Source organism: Dendrobium catenatum, unplaced genomic scaffold, assembly GCF_001605985.2.
Source record: "Dendrobium catenatum unplaced genomic scaffold, ASM160598v2 fragScaff_scaffold_621, whole genome shotgun sequence".
Classification (NCBI taxonomy): domain Eukaryota; kingdom Viridiplantae; phylum Streptophyta; class Magnoliopsida; order Asparagales; family Orchidaceae; genus Dendrobium; species Dendrobium catenatum.
The window spans coordinates 17,705,687-17,723,237 of NW_021319083.1; the positions used below are offsets into that span (position 1 = coordinate 17,705,687).

A 17,551-nucleotide genomic window follows, 5' to 3' on the forward strand; every position below is an offset into this window, starting at 1 on the left:
TCAACGAGGAAACTCCGTCCATAATAAGAAACATTATTTTTTTAATTCATTAATGCATAAAATATATTCAAAAAATATAAAATAATTAAGGGCCTATTTGAAGTGTCACGTTGAATATCCAAAATTATTGTAGAATTGATCAAAAATATCATCTTGACAAAGAGAAATTATTCTATTCGGAGTCCAGACGAGAAGAATCCTCCGGACATATGAGCGTACATATTATATATAAATTTGTATATAGTGTGTATCAAATTTTTATACACACTGTGTGTACATATTGTGTACTACACTCGTAGTCCAGATGGAAAGAACCATCCGGACTCCGCACAAATTAATTTCTTCTTAACAAATCTACAAATAGGGCATATTTATGAGAGAATTTTCAAGTTTCATGCTTAGTAAACATATAAAACATAATCTATAAATAAAATTTTATGACCTTGACTGTTAAATACAAATGGACTGATAAATAGTTCAAGTTGCATACATTAATGGTACTGATAACCAACACAATGAACCACACACCCCCTTATTGGTCAAACAAGTTTAAATTATGCATCACAGAAACAAGACTTAGGTTGCCTTTGCGACTGTTTTCTTACTGCTTTATGAAGTAATTTTTTAGTACAAATAATCTTTGAATTAAAAATTTTTGTACTAAAAAGATGCTTTATAAAGTAATAAGAAAACTGTCCCAAATAAAATCTTATACTTCATTTGGGACATCTTTTTTATTGCTTTTTAGAACAGCTTTCTAGTATATAATTCATGAAATTTTATACTAGGAAACTGTTTTAAAAAACAGTAAGAAAATCATCTCAAATGAAGCCTTACTGAAACAAAGACATCTAAAAAGAAAAGTTTCATTTCAGCCACTGATTGATTAATGAAGCTTAAGCTGCTGCAATTTGCTGCTTGGCTTCCAGGGCTTTCTCATACTCTTCAATGGACTTGAAAAGCTCAGAGAAATTACCTTTGCCGAAGCCTCCGCATCCTCCCTTCTGATATTCCTTTCCTTCTTCATCTTTCGTCATGCAGCCGATCCTCTGTATGATCTCGAGAAATAGTGTTGGCCTGCAAATCCAAACAAGAAATCTCATGAAATACATAAGAGAGAATTTATTTTTAAATATTAGATGTTGTATAATAATTTTATTGTTCTGTATATAGGATTATTTAAAAGGATTAAAATGAGAAATTATGATATTTTGAGAATATGATAATTTAACGTTTTTAATATATTCAACAAATATCATGTTGAACCGACTAAATATTATAATTATTGAAATTAGATTAATAATTAATTAAATTACCTTATTTTAATATTAGTAATAATTAAAACTATTCGAAGAAATTATTTAAACCTTCTAATGATTAGTAGAGAAAAAAGTTATTATACATAATTTGATTCTTCATTACTGGTTAAGTATAGATCATAAAATATGTTAAAGATCTTTTTTTTTAATTGAACTTTAACTTTATGTAATACTTTAATTATAAAACATGTTAATTAAATTTAAGATTGATTTAAATCTTTTAAAAATTAGAAACACTACAACCTATACCGATGATTTTTTTTTAGGAAAATTTCCGTCAAAAATTTTGATGAATTTATTTGTCAAAATAATTATTTAATTTCCTACGAAAAAAATCTGTCAAAAATTCTGCCTGAAAAGGCCCCTGTTTTGACCCGAGCCCACCTCCCTCTCCCATTTCATGTTTTCCTCTCTTCCAAACATATCTCTCGGCCACATCGTTGCCCTTCACCGTCGTCGCCCTTTCTTGTCCAAGGTTATTTCTAAACTGTTTAGTAGGGGTGTCAATATTTGACACGACCCGAAAACTCAATTAGAAAAAACCAGGTTCGGGTCGACCCGACAAGGAAACGGGTTGGGTTCGGGTTTTATTTTTGGACCCGTTTGTAGTTCGGGTCAGGTTCAGGTCAACTCGATAACCTGGGTTTGACCTAAATTAACCCGCCAAATTGACTCGCTGTCATGCGGTCACGTCGAGCCATCGACTGCCGCGCATGTAATGCCCTCACTCCGCACGCCAAACGCTTTTGCCGCCACCGACTTCCTCGCACGCCGTACGCGGGCCTAGCCCAGACCGCTACTGTCGACTGGCGACTGCCACGCACATCACGGGCGGCCCCGCGGAATGCCCTGCAGGCCTGCACTCGCGCTCGACCTTAGACAGGCCGGACAACACTCTACACTCGCACCAACGCACACGACCCTAGTGCTAGACGCACGCACCGACTGCCTGACTCCCATTGGACGATTGGACGTTGACGAAACCACAACGGTTGTCGGCTTTACTGGATGTAACCTAAACCCTATTCCGAGTCGGTTCGATTCAATCCGACAACCCGTGTAGGTTGGGTCTGGGTTGGACATCTTCATCCATTTAGCTAAACGGGTTGGGTTCGGGTCAACCCGTTTATGCTTGGGTCAAGTCGGGTTGGACCCGAACCCGACTCGTTGACCCGAATTGACACCCCTACCGTTTAGCCCAGCTTCCTCGATATTTGGAATGTAAAACTTCATCTATATAACCATTTTCAAATTTTTTAGGATTTCATTCATTAGATTTTGTATATTTAGAATTGCACAAAAATTGTCTTTTGCATCCATCACTTTACTAGAGTTGGCATTTTTTTAGTTTTTTTTTTTTATTATTTTTATTTGAGATAGCATTACATACAAAATGGTTCTTATTTAGGAAACATCCACACCTAAAATTATAGGGTGACATATATATTGTTAAATTGATATGTTAAATTGTAATTATTTAGGGCTATTCATGAATTAGATCATTGCTTATAATTATATTATTTTAATGTTTAATAGCAAAGTTACATTCACTAATTCCATTAGAAGAATCCTAAATAGTGGTGATGGGATGTGGTTGAAAGAGAGCAAAAACATTTGTATATTTTCAACTACTCATATTTTTTTGTTTTATATTTGTTAGATCAAGTTATATATGGATATTCGAAGTCAAAGGTCTTAAATATACAATAGATTGTTACCATGACGAAAGGCACTAGCATATGAGTTTGTTGTGGATTGAATATTTTATTCGCATAACATGTCAACTATCTTCATTTTTATGAGATAGGATATTTAGGTGTTCTTGTTCAAAGTATAAAAATCAAGCATATCTTACACCTGATGAGGTTAGACTTGATTTATATCGTAGAGAATTTGTGCTAGGGTATTGATTTTGGACCTCATATGGAGAGTATGAGCCACATCCAAACTCTCAATGTGTTCCCTCCATAACTTCAAAAATAATAGAGGATAATCATAATTGAAGGACGTACATAGAAAATCCCACTAGGCAGCCCATGCATGAGATTAGGGATATCATCAGGAGCAGGTACGAAGCTCCTTATCTATCTTGGAAGAAAATCCAACATGATATTCAGGATATGTAGCTCAGGGAGTTTGAGAAAAACCAATAGTAATTATTGTAAGTCTAGACATTTTTATACAATGGCTACTAATATCTTCTATTTTGACTATCTTAAACAAAAAGAATTTAGGTGGTTGTCTCAATATAATACAATAATAAGAAATAACTTTGAAAAGAGATGTTCAAATCGCATGCGAGAAATGTTTATTGATATTAGAAAGTCAGGTAAGCTCCTCTTGTGGCTTGAAGAGGGTGTATTGGATGAATTGATCAGAGTTTGAGCCAGCCTAGATTACAGTAGGAAGATGGACAAGAATAAGAAGAATAGAGCCTCAAATTGTGGGGGTTTAGTGAGCTGTCTCTATACTAGTGGTTAAGTTCATTACACCGAGCATAGGCGACGAGGGCAACACGTGAGGGTGCAGGCGCTAGCCGCTAGTTGGGATGTGATACGATTGTGGGTGCGCCAGGCTAGCAGTGCGCACGGGGGCCAGGGGCGAGGTAGGTCACAGCCACAGACAAGTTTCAAGCGATGAGCATGACGCGGTGCGTGGGTGCTACTGGTGCTACAATATTAGTGGTGAAAAAAAAAAAAGTTAATCAATGAAGGAAAAAAAAAGGATGCAAATTACAGTACCATGAATTCAGCAGAAAAGAATAATTTTACCCTTCTATTTTTTTTTTCTTTAAATACTTTCATATTTTTAATTTTAATTTTACCCTTCTAGATATACAACCAGAGACAGTAAAAGCGCGGTTTGACTGTGCTACAATGTTTTCCATCATTTTCAAGGTAGGTGGCATATGGGTCCTTATTTACCACTATAGTTCTATATGCCCTTTAATAAGAAAAGATAGAACTTTAAAGTCCTCCCATTTCAAGATCTGTACATTCAATAAGGTATATGTTCTTGAATGTGGGCATGCAGTCCCTCTGTTCTGATGTTAGGATGAATAATGTTCCTTACAAACAACTATCATTAATTACATTATATTTGAAAAACAATATTTTAATAAAGACCTGAAACAAGCCTAAACTAAAAGCAAAGAGGACTAAGGTTTCATTTGGGATAGCTTGAAAGTCAGTTGAGAAAGTAATAAAAAAGCTGTCTGAAAAGAAACCGACAAAGAAACTTGGATGATGATATTTTTTTATAAGACCAACGGTTTTGCAAAATGTGGGAATTGAGTAATATGAACCCTAATCTACCCTGATATGCCGATAGGCCATGCAGAACTTAGCGTGCTCAGATATCTCAAACATTCCATCACTTGATAGGAATTAGTTCAGACAGCCAACCAAGGCATAAGAGCATCAAGAAAACATTAGAACATACAAATCATTTTTTTATACTCTGATTAAGGCTCAGGATTGTGGCTGCATGTAAGGAACATGAACGGAGACTCCAAAGAAGCATTAACCGAGTAAAGCTGAACATCCATAAAGATTGAGCTAACCCAAGATGGTCAAAAATACATTTTTAGTTTATAATAAGCTTAAGTCTACGATGCCCTTTAGCACGGTGTTGATCTTATCCATGATCAGCTTGGTTTGTCCTTATAATTTTTTTTGCTAGAAGGCGTAGTTATATTTGAACACAATTTAGTTAAGACAAGCTAAAAGGGCTACAAGACATGAAGAACTCAATCAACTTGAACACTTCATTACTCGAATTGTTACCTCAAAAGTTCTACTTAGATTAAGCCTTCAAATCAAAAAAGTAATTTCGCAACTTGTCTCGTCCAAAATCCTTTGGGCCTTGAGTGGAAATCAAGAAAGCCAATTCAAATGTTCATAAACCTTTACTTGCAAACTCAGAATGGTGGAGCTTTTTCCATTCAAAATAAAATGACCCAATTGAATGACATCAACTTCTTAAAATGCATTATCGAATGAACTCAAATTAAATGACCAACAAACAATTCGAGATCCTCTAACTGAATTTCTTGAATTCTGCTATTAGGATTTCTTGAAGACCACGTAGCTCTTTTTATCAACATGAGCAGCTGGAATGAAAACATACTCTGACCTAATAAAGACCGAATAACCCAGCCAAAAATGGTTCATCATAACACTCAAGTTTTGTATAAATCCAATGGAGAATCCAAGTGATATCAAAATCAAAGTGGCTGTAAATCAAGTTAATCACTTCTAAAGTAAAACCTAGTGCTCCATTCACCTTTTAAACCTAAGGAATTGAATCACAAAACTTAATGGATAAACCTTCAAGATGAATTTGCTAAAGCCTAGGTATCAATCAAAATTCTTTTTTAAAATCACATTATAATTTTAAATTTTTTTTAAGGTTTCAATAATTTAAGAAGTCAAACAGGTTTAAGTTCAAACTTAACTTTAATTATACAGTTTATTTGTGTTTGAGTGAAAAAGCATTAAACATTTAAACTACAAGTTTATCTACGAAATGAATCATAAGTCAGAGTTCAGTTCACTTTCATACAGTTAGCATGTACATCCTTATGACCATATTATAAAGGTATTTTTATGTACATATCACCTAAAACTATTGAAAATACATATTTAACACCTAAACTTCTATATTTACTAATATATCACATAAAATCCCCTTTTCCTTCTATTCTACCACTCCACTGAAGCGATCAGATACTTGTATTCACTGCGAAAAAATGTCATTGACGGGGAAGACAGTCGTTGATAGTACTTTTTGATGGAAGATATAAACGGAATGTTAGAATTGATTAAAAGAGAGGTTTTATGTGATATATTAGTAAATATAGAAATGTAGGTGTTAAATACGTATTTTTAATAATTTTAGGTGTTATGTATGTAAAAAATCCTAGTATGATAAAATGCACACAAATGGTAGCAGGATGAATTAAAATGATCCTCACCATACTAGTCAACAAGGCCGATCTAATAATAAAAAACATTGAAGATGCCTGAGACTAAAATAAAACCCAGCCTGAGACTAAAATAAAACCCATGGAACTAAATAGAAGTACGACCAACTTCTTTATTTCAAACCTATTTCTCAAATAGATCTTGCAATAAAAGACTCAACTTCCTCTCTTTGGGAGTGCAATAAGTTTTGAACTATAGGCTGAGTAAGACAGGAAACTATTGTTGTAAATAAAATAATTATGTGTAGGTGTGGTTGGCAGGTTGGCCTCACTAGAATTTGACAAGTGCTAGAAAAGAAGCATCAATTACGTGTCATGTAGGTGTGGTTGGCAGGTCAGCCTCACTAGAATTTGACACCTGCTAGAATAGAAACATCAATGGACAAATATGGCTATTGAGTACCTATGAATGAATATGACTACAAAGGATTAGTCAGCAAAATTTGTGTCGAATATTGCAAATTAAATACCAAAAATCAAGTTCTGATAAGGGTTAAGAACATATAGGATACTTTCAACACTCAAAAGGGACGCAAGCAATAAAACATTCCAAGCAGCAATGGAAGTACGTGTCCTGAAAGTGTCCAATTGCTGCTGGCAATGTTTCAAAATTCTAGATGGAATTTATTAATCATTATCCTCTTTCAAAGGAGAGATTTACTATTCCATACATTGAACGCATGTAAAGTAACGACAAGGGTTCCTAGAGAACCGCCCATACGCCAATTTTCTCAACAAAAAAAGATCGGCTTGCATTTGCTTATAAATGCACTATTATAATTATCCCAGAAAACAAAGGTAAAATGTGCTTTATAATCCAAGTGATTTTAACTCATAAAACAATCATATTTATTGGTGGCGTAACATTCACGATGATAAAAAGATAAAGAGTTTAACATCTTAATTTTATACGAAAATTTAGCACGCTAACAAATAATAAAGAAGTTACGAGAAGTATTCGATTTTCACGTGAAAAGCCAGAAAAGGGAAAAAATGTGAGGTCATGCCAAAATAAAATTATTCTACTATCATTTGTTATTAGTTACAGCAATGCCCTTTCTTGGGGAAGGCATAGATTCAAAATAATAAACAAACAATATATAGAAAATACTATGTGGTTGAAGTTGGAAAAGTCCTATGGCATGAGAGATGTCTTTAAAGATTATTTGCGTGATCATATTCCTTTGAAAATATGAGACCAGATACCAAAAAGTCCAACATAAATTCTAATGTAGATGTTGGGAGTTAGAGTTGATGTCAATGACTTACATTTATCTTATAAACGACGGCATGTTATGACATTACTCATGATGATATTAATAAAGTTAGCAAGTGTTGATATAGCTTAGACGACAATGATCAGAAGATTGTAGGACAAAGTACCGCAGTTTGGTGACGATGGTCAGAGGGTAACAGTCGGGCGATGATGGCCGAAGGACTGTGGTTGAGCGATAATGGTCGGAGGACCGTAGTAGTTAGACAGTGTTTGGATGACCATAATTGGTTGATGGCGTTTGGATTATCGTAGTCGGGCAACAGGGATCGGGAGATCGTAGTCGGGAGACAGTGGTCGGAAGATTCAGGAAAACGATGGTCAAAGGGCTGTAGTCTAGTGAGGTGGTCTGATGACTGTAGTTAGGTAATGGTGGCCAGATGATTGTAATATGGCGATGATGGCTAGATGACTGTAGTTGTGTGATATGGGCTGGATGATTGCAAATGAGTGACAATGAGGTGGTCAGATGACTGTAGTTAAGCAATGGTGGTCAGATGATTGTAATATGGCGATGATAGCTAGATGACTATAGTTGTGTGATATGGGTTGGATGATTGTAGCTGGGTGACAGTAGTCAAATGACTAGTCAGCTGATGATTGTTGGATGACTATAGTTAGGTGAATGAGGTTAAAGGACCGTAATTGGTCAGAGGATCATAGTCATATGACAATGGTTGAAAGATCATAATTTGGTGACGTTAGTTGTAGGGCTTGAGTTGGGCGGTGGTGCTCAAGTGGATCTTCGATGTTTTTAGAGCCTCTAAGGTGTAATAGCCCATATTTTAACATTGTTTTTTTTTTGAGTCATTATACCTCCAAATTGAAATCCGTTTTCGCCATAATATTTTGATCGTAGTAATTTGCTTGCACGAACTGTTTTGTAATTTTTTGGCACCAGTGAAAATCTTTAAGAAATTAGCACCTGTTGGTACAAGTGAGGATTTTGGGACCGTCAAGTATCCTATTTGCAAACTAATTTCACCAATATTTTTTAAGTAAAATGATTTATTTTATGCATATTTTTATGTAATTTTTGATATTCTGAAATGATTTATTTGAATTCTATACTAAAAAAAATTGATTAAATAAATAATATAATATGAAAATATTATTTTAATAAAATATCTAATGTAACTAATTAAAAAGCTTTTAAATCCTTTTTTCCCATTGAATTCGGCAAGAGAGACGTTTTAGAGAGAAAATGAGAGAAATATAAGGAGAGAGAATAAAAACTTAGATTTGGAGGCTGCGGTGCAATTTTTATCCATCGAGCCTGTAAGAAAAATTGCTCGTCTAGCTGTAAGAAACACTTACCCTATTTTTGATTAAAAAGTTTTTGTGTTTTTGTTATTTTTCTAACCAAATTTATGTTTCAATATCGAAAAACACGAATAATTTTGTATTGGTAAAACTTTCACTACGTAAATTTTTGTATGCTATAGAGATCATGATTATAAGCATTTTTAAATATTTATTTGAGATTTTCAATAGGTGATTTTGAAAATACAATGATTTTTGTCTACCCATAAATGTATTTTGACTTCTAAAAATAGTGTAGTATAATAAAAGTATTAAAATATTATTTTATATAATTCATATTATTTTGCTAATTTTTTGAAAATGTGTATTTTTACCTAATAAGATTTTTTGTTGTCTACCTTTATGACATTTTGATATCTTCTTAATTAAGTTCAATTATGCATTATTTGATATAATGTATTGAAAATGGATGTTGATATGTATTTGAATAATAATTGGTCACTATTACTGTTATAGTATTGTGATAATAATACACGTGTGTGAAGCAAACAAGTAAAAACTAGTTGACCCATTGGTTGGAGACTGATTAATCTGTATATGATGGTGGGTTGACGGACTTTTCTTTAAATAATATGATTTGATATTATCCTCTACTAATTCACGTGATACTCTGGTTGGGAGTTATAAAGAGATTATTACTTTATCGATGAACTAAGAGTGACGACTCTATTTACTGAGCCAATAGTTTACTAATACTAACACTGAAAAACATCGTGATAGTCAGGACTTCTTACTTGTTTAGTATGACAATTTAAATGCATGTTCTTGAGTTATTTTTTTTATTATTGTATGGATTTATTGTTAATGTATGAATTTACTATTATTATAATATTCTACTGCTCCTGCCACTAGATTGTTATTATTACTCATTTAGACATTGATATTATTTAATACTAATGATTTATTGTACTGATATTAAGTATGTGATATACTGAGCACGTGATATAGAATGCATTGATAACATATATATTCATATATGATTTTATTACATTAATTTGATTTCGATAGTGTTTATCGATATTTTGATTTGATATTTTATATAATTTTATACTAATTGGTATTACTGATATGACAATTGCATTATAGATTTGACACTGGTACTGGTATATAACTTTACTAGCTTATGTATCGTAGTATTTTATTGTTTACAGATTGTACTACAATTGCATTTGAGATTTACTATTTATGCATTGATTTAATAATCATATAAATATAATTATTATGATTTGATTATTGACAAACATATTACTTCTTTATCATGATTTGAATTCAGTTATAAGTTTTGGTGACCTACTGGGCTTTTTAAGCTCATTATATCTGGTTCAATGATTTCAAGTCAGGATAGGGGAACATGAGTGTAAGGTTAGTCAGGATTCTTCAAGTTCTATTTCTTTTTGTTTTTCTTTCGTAGTCAGGATATAGTAGTTATGATATGATTGTGTAGATCATGAGTAGTGTATACGATTTTTAGGAATGAATATAAATACGTACATTAATATTTTGATTTATATAATATGTTTTATTGTTTATTACTGATAGATGATATTAGATAGCTCTGATTGTTATTTATTAAAAGATTAAAAAAATAATTTTTTCAATTTAGAAATTGAGATACCACAATAAGGTCTCTTGAATATTAAGTCCAAGTCCAAACTCCAAGTCCCCCCTTTTATGTAGAGAGTATGTTCATATTTCTAGATTCTTTAGAATGAATTATCCTGTAAATATGGAGGAAAACCTGAATACTCTACTGGTCGACCAATACTTATTTCCTTCGTCATAGAGCATTTGTACATCATTTAAGTGCTTTAATGATGTCAAAATAAAGATATCTTTAGATTGTTGGATTTATATTGTCGAGATGCTTGATATGTGTATAAGCATATAAGATTTGAATATTATTTAGTCATCCAATTATGGGTGTCAATTCGGGTCAACTAGTCGAGTTTGGGTCAAACCCGACTTAATCCAACCATAAATGGGTTGACACTAACCCTAACCAATTTTGCAAACAAGTCAGAATTGTCAACCCAGACCAAACCCATGCGGGTTATCGGGTTGACCTTACTCAATCCGCGAGGGTAGAAATCACCTGACTCGATTTACAGAATGGAAGTTGGGGAGCCAATGCGAGCCCGCCGATTAGGTCTCGACTCTCGACCGAGGTACTAGAGCTAGTGCGGGGCTGCAGGCGAGACCGATGGAAGCAGCGGTAGCGCAGGAAGGATAGTGGCTTCGACAGCACATGCGGGACGGACGATGGCAGTGGTAGCTTGGGCACAAAGGTAGTAGTGATAGAGCCGGCGGGATAGACGGTGGCAGCGACTGCGTGAGACGGACAGAACGGCGGCAACGGTGCTGCGGCGGGCGTGACAAGATGGGAGACAACTTTACCCTTTCCTCTCTCCCTTTCAAGTTCTCTCTTCAAGCTTTCTCTAGAAAATGGAAGCTCCAATGGATGCCAAAGACTCTTACAAAGCCTTATGAGAGTGTGTAAATAGAGGGCACAAAAACCCTTAAAAAACTCAATTCATTCGTCAAAGATCGCACCATACGATGTGCAGAAATTGACCTGTTAGTACTGTACGATTACCAGTTAGTATTGTATGAACAGTTAAATTGCCTGTTCGTACTATATGATATCCAGTTAGTATAGTACGAACGATTTAATGAAAATGCAGTACAATCACCAAGTAGTGCTGTACGAACAGTTTAGTTTGCCTATTCGTACTGTATGATGTCCACTTAGTATTGTACGAACAGTTCAATAAAAATGTAATTCTTCCAAGACGAAGCATGGGATGGCCAAAATAGTCTCTGTTGATCGTACAGTACGATACAGTTAGTATAGTACGATCAAAATATCAAAATTAAGTCATTTTGATTGAATAATCACAGTATTAAATTAAGCAATATTTTAAACATCGTACAGTACGATCAGAACAACTTTTCAAATTCAAATTTTTTCTTAATTTAATGGACAACGGGCTTTCTAATTATAACAGATCGTCCAGTACGATGTGGTGATCATACTATACGATTAGACCTGTCAATATTGGACCCGACCCGAAAACCCGATCCGAACCCGAAGCGGGTCGGGTTCGGGTTCAGAAAACCGACCCGTTTGCAAAAACGGGTCGGTTTCGGGTTGACCCGACGGGTTGCCGGGTCAACCCGAAAACCCGTTTATTTTAAAAAAAATTTGAATTTCTGCCCCGCTCGCTGCCCCCGCGCTGCGCGCTGCCCGCTGCCCGCCAGCCCTGCTCGCTGCCCGGCCTACCCACGCGCTCCGAAGCGGGTCTGGTTCGGGTCCAGAAAATCGACCCGTTTGAAAAAACGGGTCGGGTAGACCCGAACCCGAATAGTACCGGGTCAATTTCGGGTTGACCCGAACCCGACCCGTAACCCGAAATTGACAGGTCTATATACGATTAATTATATTTTAAATATATTTTTTCAGCAAAGTAAATATTTTAATTAATTTATGTTACACCAGATCATATAGTACGATCCAAATCGTACAGTATGATATACAGAAAAATTAAAATATTTAAAATCATTTTTTGCTCCCCCTGTGTGTGTGCACGATCACCAATCTAACATACATCAATACAAGACTTGACTCAAGAAATGAAAATTACATACTCATTTAATATAACAAATTCTACACAATCTTGAGCCTTGAATCTTCAAAGAATGGTGCATAGTATACCTAAAATATTAGTCAACACACAATCAAATATGCACTGCAAACAGTAGGAGAAATAAAAGATTAATGATTATTATTTTTTATTATCAAAATTATAAACTCGAAAGCCCAAGTTGCAATAGCTGGATGATGAAAATAGGTCAATTAGGGTTGGTTTCGGGTCAACCCGAACCCGACCCACTTTTCCAACCCGACCCACTTTTACAAATGGGTTGGAATTACAAACCTGAACTCGACTAGTATAACAAATGGGTTGACCCCCGAACCCGAAATTTTCCTGGTCTGATTTTGAGTCATGTTAGATTTTGACACCCTTACATCCAATTGGTGCCATAGAGTTTCCAATTATGCTTAAAGTGCTCGTTGTGTTCTTATTCAAGCTCAAATTAAACAACTTTTTGTATCATTGGATTTGCTTTGTCGAGATGTTCAGTTTGACTATAAATTTATTAAAATTGAATTTCAAATAGTATTGCATTAATTTTAAAATTTTCTCATTCAAATATGAATTGAGATTCATACTTAATAAAGGCAATGTTTTATGATGCTAAATTAAAGAAATGAAAATAATCATCACAAAAGTGTCATAAATAAAATAAAAATACATCATCATATTATTTAGAATAAAAAAGTCTCTTATCTTATCCAATGTTGGAACTCTGCCCGACCATCACAATCAAACCTCCGCTTGGCCGCCTCCCATCGACCCTTCGTTGCCCAACTACAGTCCCTCCAACCTCAATCACAAGCCGACTATTGTCCCTTCAACCTCCTTCAGCGGTGTCGAAGGTGCCGAGCCAGAGGCGGGTGCGGATCTCGGCGACCCATTTGCTCCAGTGACGTTGACAGACGCCGCGGTAGAGCTTGGGAGGCTTCGCCGAGAGAAAAGTTACCTGCAGAACTTGCGAGCTCCCGTCCTTACTTCCGATGAAAATGTTAAAACTTCCAATCCGACAGGCAAAGGGAACGTTGTCGAAGGAGCGAAGTCAAACAAGAACAAAGGAGCCGAAGACGCCACTCGTGCAATCTTACACCTCCTGCGAAGCAATGAAGCTGAACAACAACGACAATGTGAAGATTTCTTCATCGAGAGATTTTAAAACTCGCTCAGTACGAGCGGGTTTCTAATTCGCATAAAACACGCCCTGTAATACACTACTAATGCTTCAGAGGATTTCCTTTTGTTCCGCTCAAATTTCATCAAACAGTCGAATTTAGTAAATATATGTAATTGTTTTAATATACACTCCTAATTCAGGCAATCAAACAGCCCCTAAATGACAAGCCAATATCCTCTTGAGAATAATTCTCATTCCATTGGATTCTTCTAATTCTAACCATGTATTATGCTCTACATGATGTATCCCTGTGTCAACATCTTCCCGAGAGGAAAAACATCCTTTGTAATCAATAACAAACAATAATGAAATCATTTTTACTGGATAAGACCCCATGATTTATCCTGTTTCTAGGGTTTCCACATAAACAATTTATCTCTAACGACTCTTGCGTCCCTTTTTCTTATCTGTGTGTGTGATGAATCTTCATACAAAGCTAGGATGTAAAATCCTATATCTCTCTAATGACACGAATGTTCCAGCACACAACATTTATATTTCTATAAAAAAAAACATTTATATTTCTATAACAAGCAAATAATACAATAACAAGGGTTGTTATGTGACCTACTTTAAAAATACATAAGGATAAAATTCAATGATATATATTATAAGGGTTGAAAATTCTTTCTACTTTATTATTAATTTAGAAGATAGATCTCAAGTTATTTATTATATTTTTAGAAACGATATAATTCTGGAACTCTCGTTTCTGTGGGTCCCATGTGATATGTGGCGACCCCGTTACCCCAATATCGATAAGATCGAGGATTATAAAGCATTTAATTTTATTAAAATAAAATACTTTATTACCACCACCCGTTCCATGCACGAACCCTAATCCCCAAAATAAACTTCTAGAATTTCGGCTTTACCTGTCTCCGACCGGTCTGGTGAATATCTGGAGCAAAACCCCCTGATCATCCCTATCAACAAGGACGCCCAGCTCCTCGCACTGCTTCATCTGCTCCTCACTGAGCACATCGCCGGCGCGTCGCCGGAGATTTACGTAGTATGTCGGAACTGGCGGGGGCATAAACTCAAAACCGCCCGCCGGCGACTTCGCCCTCATCTCCCTTAACGTCTGGAGCACATCATCAGTCGCCAATGCGAGGTGTTGCACGCCGGCTCCGACGTTATGATCCAGATAAGTCTGAATCTGACTCCTCCGCTTCGTCCCGTGTACCGGCTCGTTCATCGGAATCAGCACCGTCTCCTCGTTGTTCGCGAGCACCACCGAGTTCAATCCACTCTCCGCGGTGCCAATATCCGCCGCGGTGAACTCGGCGAACTCGTGGAATCCGGTGAAAGCCGCGACGTATTTCACCGCGGATGCGAGATCTTCGACGTTACCGACGGCGTGGTCGAGGCGGCGGATGCCGTAGTCGAGGCAGGGGGAAGGAGTGGGAAGGTCTTCGAATCCGGGGAGGAAGGATGGGGAATGAGGAGAAGGTGAAGGATGGCTAATGAATCGGAGGACGACATCGCCGTACAGCTCAACTTCGGAGAGGGCGAAGCCAAGGCCGAGATCAGCGGGAGGAAAAGCAGGACGGGCGCCGTGGGAGACACTGATGTGGAAGGCGGAGAATGCGTCGGATACACGAACGGCGATGGCTCGAACGCCGAGGCCGTGGGTGAGGGTGAAGCGGTGGGAAGCGGAGGGGGAAAATGAAGGAAGTGGCGATTGGGATTGCGGGGAAGGTGGGGGATCGGATGAGGAGGTGGGAGCAGAGAAGAGAAATTGAAGGGAGGAGCTGCGAAGGAGGAGTGAGGAGTGGATTGTGTTGCCGGTGGATATGTCGGATCGAGCGGAGAGGCGCATGCCGAGTCCGAAGGAAAATCGGCCGGCGGTGTTGGTGGCGTCACCGCACCAGAATTCAATGTGATGGAAGCCTAGCACGGGGAAGCGATCGGTTCGTGGATTTTTGCGCAGAAAGTTGGAGTATCCCACTAGCTTGAAGTCCTTTTCGCTGCTGGAGGCGGAGCCCGCCACCGCCGATTCCGTCCCAGCCACTGTCGCTTGCCCCATTTCTGTCTGTTTAAGGCGAAGAGTAGAATTTCCCTCTGGATGCGGGGGAGGGAAATATATGAGATTATTAATAATCTTAATTATTTGATTAAATTAGAGATATATTATTAATAATATCTTAATATCTGATTATTTGTTTAAGCTAATAACATTTATTATTAATAATTTCTTTGTGGATGCCACGTGGACGTGTGACATTGAGATTATCGAAGACGGCATGTTTATTTATTTATTTATTTTTTTTGTGCGCCAATGAGGATAAATTATTAACCTAGCATGCGTCTATATTTGATAGGTTCTGTAAATTTGACTAAAAATTTTAGGTTCGAATCACCTCATTTGAAAAATTAGTTAGATTAGGCTTAGAGCGGTTCTTTTTCAGAGTTCTAAAATTACCCTTCTTACACATTAAATAATTTTTTTACCCTCACAAAAGTGGGGATCCATCCATGGATTCAAGTTATATATTATGACCCGATTGTACTTTTGGGCCAATTTTGTATCAACTTCGAGTCAACCCAAAAAAGCGCAACTAATTCATATTTGACTTTATCCTGCCCATCCCTGCGTGTGCTCGCATGCCAGCCCCTACTCGCGATCGTCCGCTCTCTGTGCGTACTCCAACCGAGTCAGGGGATCGTATCGGATCTACTCGGATTTGAAGGGTCTTGCCGGATGATGGCGAGTCATTTTCAGATTAGACCCCTACTAATTATAAAGGGTGAAATCATGATTATTTTTTTTATTTCTAATTTATTTTATGATAGGTGAAAGATGGAGTAGATATGGTCAGTTGATATCAGTTAATTCAAGATGGATTCATTAGGTATGCGTAAGCAATTATATTTTTAAGCATTTTACGATTAATATGATAGGTAAATGCCCAATTGATATTTTTATCACTAGAGGCCATTTGGCTATTATTATAAGGATTATGCCAATAACTTTATAAGATTTAGATTTCATTTGCGATAACTTTCTTATTATTTTCTAGTATAAAAAAATTTGAACAAAATTTTTTTTTTCCAAAAATATACTTTAAAAAGCAATAAGAAAGTTTTTTTTTTCTTTTTTTTTTTATTATTTTTTAATGTAGTTTTTTAGTGTAATTTTTTTTAAGTTGCAAAAAAATATTGACGAAAAATTATCCTAAATCAGTCTTTATTTGAAGAGTTTTGATATCTTTAATGAAGCCATTTGTCATCATGGGCTTTTGGATGCCAAGGTCATAGCCTCCTTTGATCTAGGTGAATATATATATATAGGAGAAAGTGTCATGAAAACTTTCAAGGGGTGAGGATGATGGCATGCCTTTGAGTGGGCATAAGAGGATGGAATAACATTGGTGGCCTAAGGTAAATTATGGCCTCACTAAGCCCAATGATATGATATTAAGGATGTGTTTCTTTCATTGGCTTAATAAAACTTATGAAATAAATGTATAAAACTTATGAAGCTAATTGGGATAACTATATTAGAAGCCAATGGTTGGGGAAGGTTGTAGTGATAATAGGCCTTTGCATTGATGATAATTGTTGGCCTAGTGGTTAACATTAATCACCAACTCGGTATATGCTGAGGCAGTAAGCAGGTGCTAATGATCTAAGATGTTGCACATGCTAAGTTTCTAGTCTTGCAAAGAACTTTGGAACTCAACGTTGTGATCAAATGCTAGATGTCGAAGACTTTCACTTCATCATAGCAAATAAGATTATGATCATTTAAGATTGCGATCTAAATCATGCTCGAGGAGAAAAATTGGGGTTGTTTCAAGTAGGGAAAAAATGGACCTAATA

The 17,551-nt window shown here is 36.2% G+C and overlaps 1 protein-coding gene across 1 annotated transcript; it reads right to left on the reverse strand.

Moving 5' to 3' along the window:
* Positions 1–751: 751 nt before the first annotated feature.
* LOC110105462 (4-hydroxyphenylpyruvate dioxygenase) lies at positions 752–15,889 on the reverse strand. Its single transcript, XM_020834989.2, has 2 exons — positions 14,602–15,889; positions 752–1,077 (listed from the first exon to the last, which is right to left on the reverse strand). The coding sequence occupies exons 1-2, from the start codon at positions 15,753–15,755 to the stop codon at positions 897–899; spliced, it is 1,335 nt and encodes a 444-aa protein (XP_020690648.1). The 5' UTR covers positions 15,756–15,889; the 3' UTR covers positions 752–896.
* Positions 15,890–17,551: the final 1,662 nt, after the last annotated feature.

Excerpts from the sequence above, each read along its gene's own strand:
- LOC110105462 (XM_020834989.2), bottom strand. The coding sequence starts at position 15,755 with ATGGGGCAAGCGACAGTGGCTGGGACGGAATCGGCGGTGGCGGGCTCC. Across the intron at positions 1,078-14,601 it reads ACCAGACCGGTCGGAGACAG|GCCAACACTATTTCTCGAGA; the intron begins GTAAAGCCGAAA and ends TTGGATTTGCAG.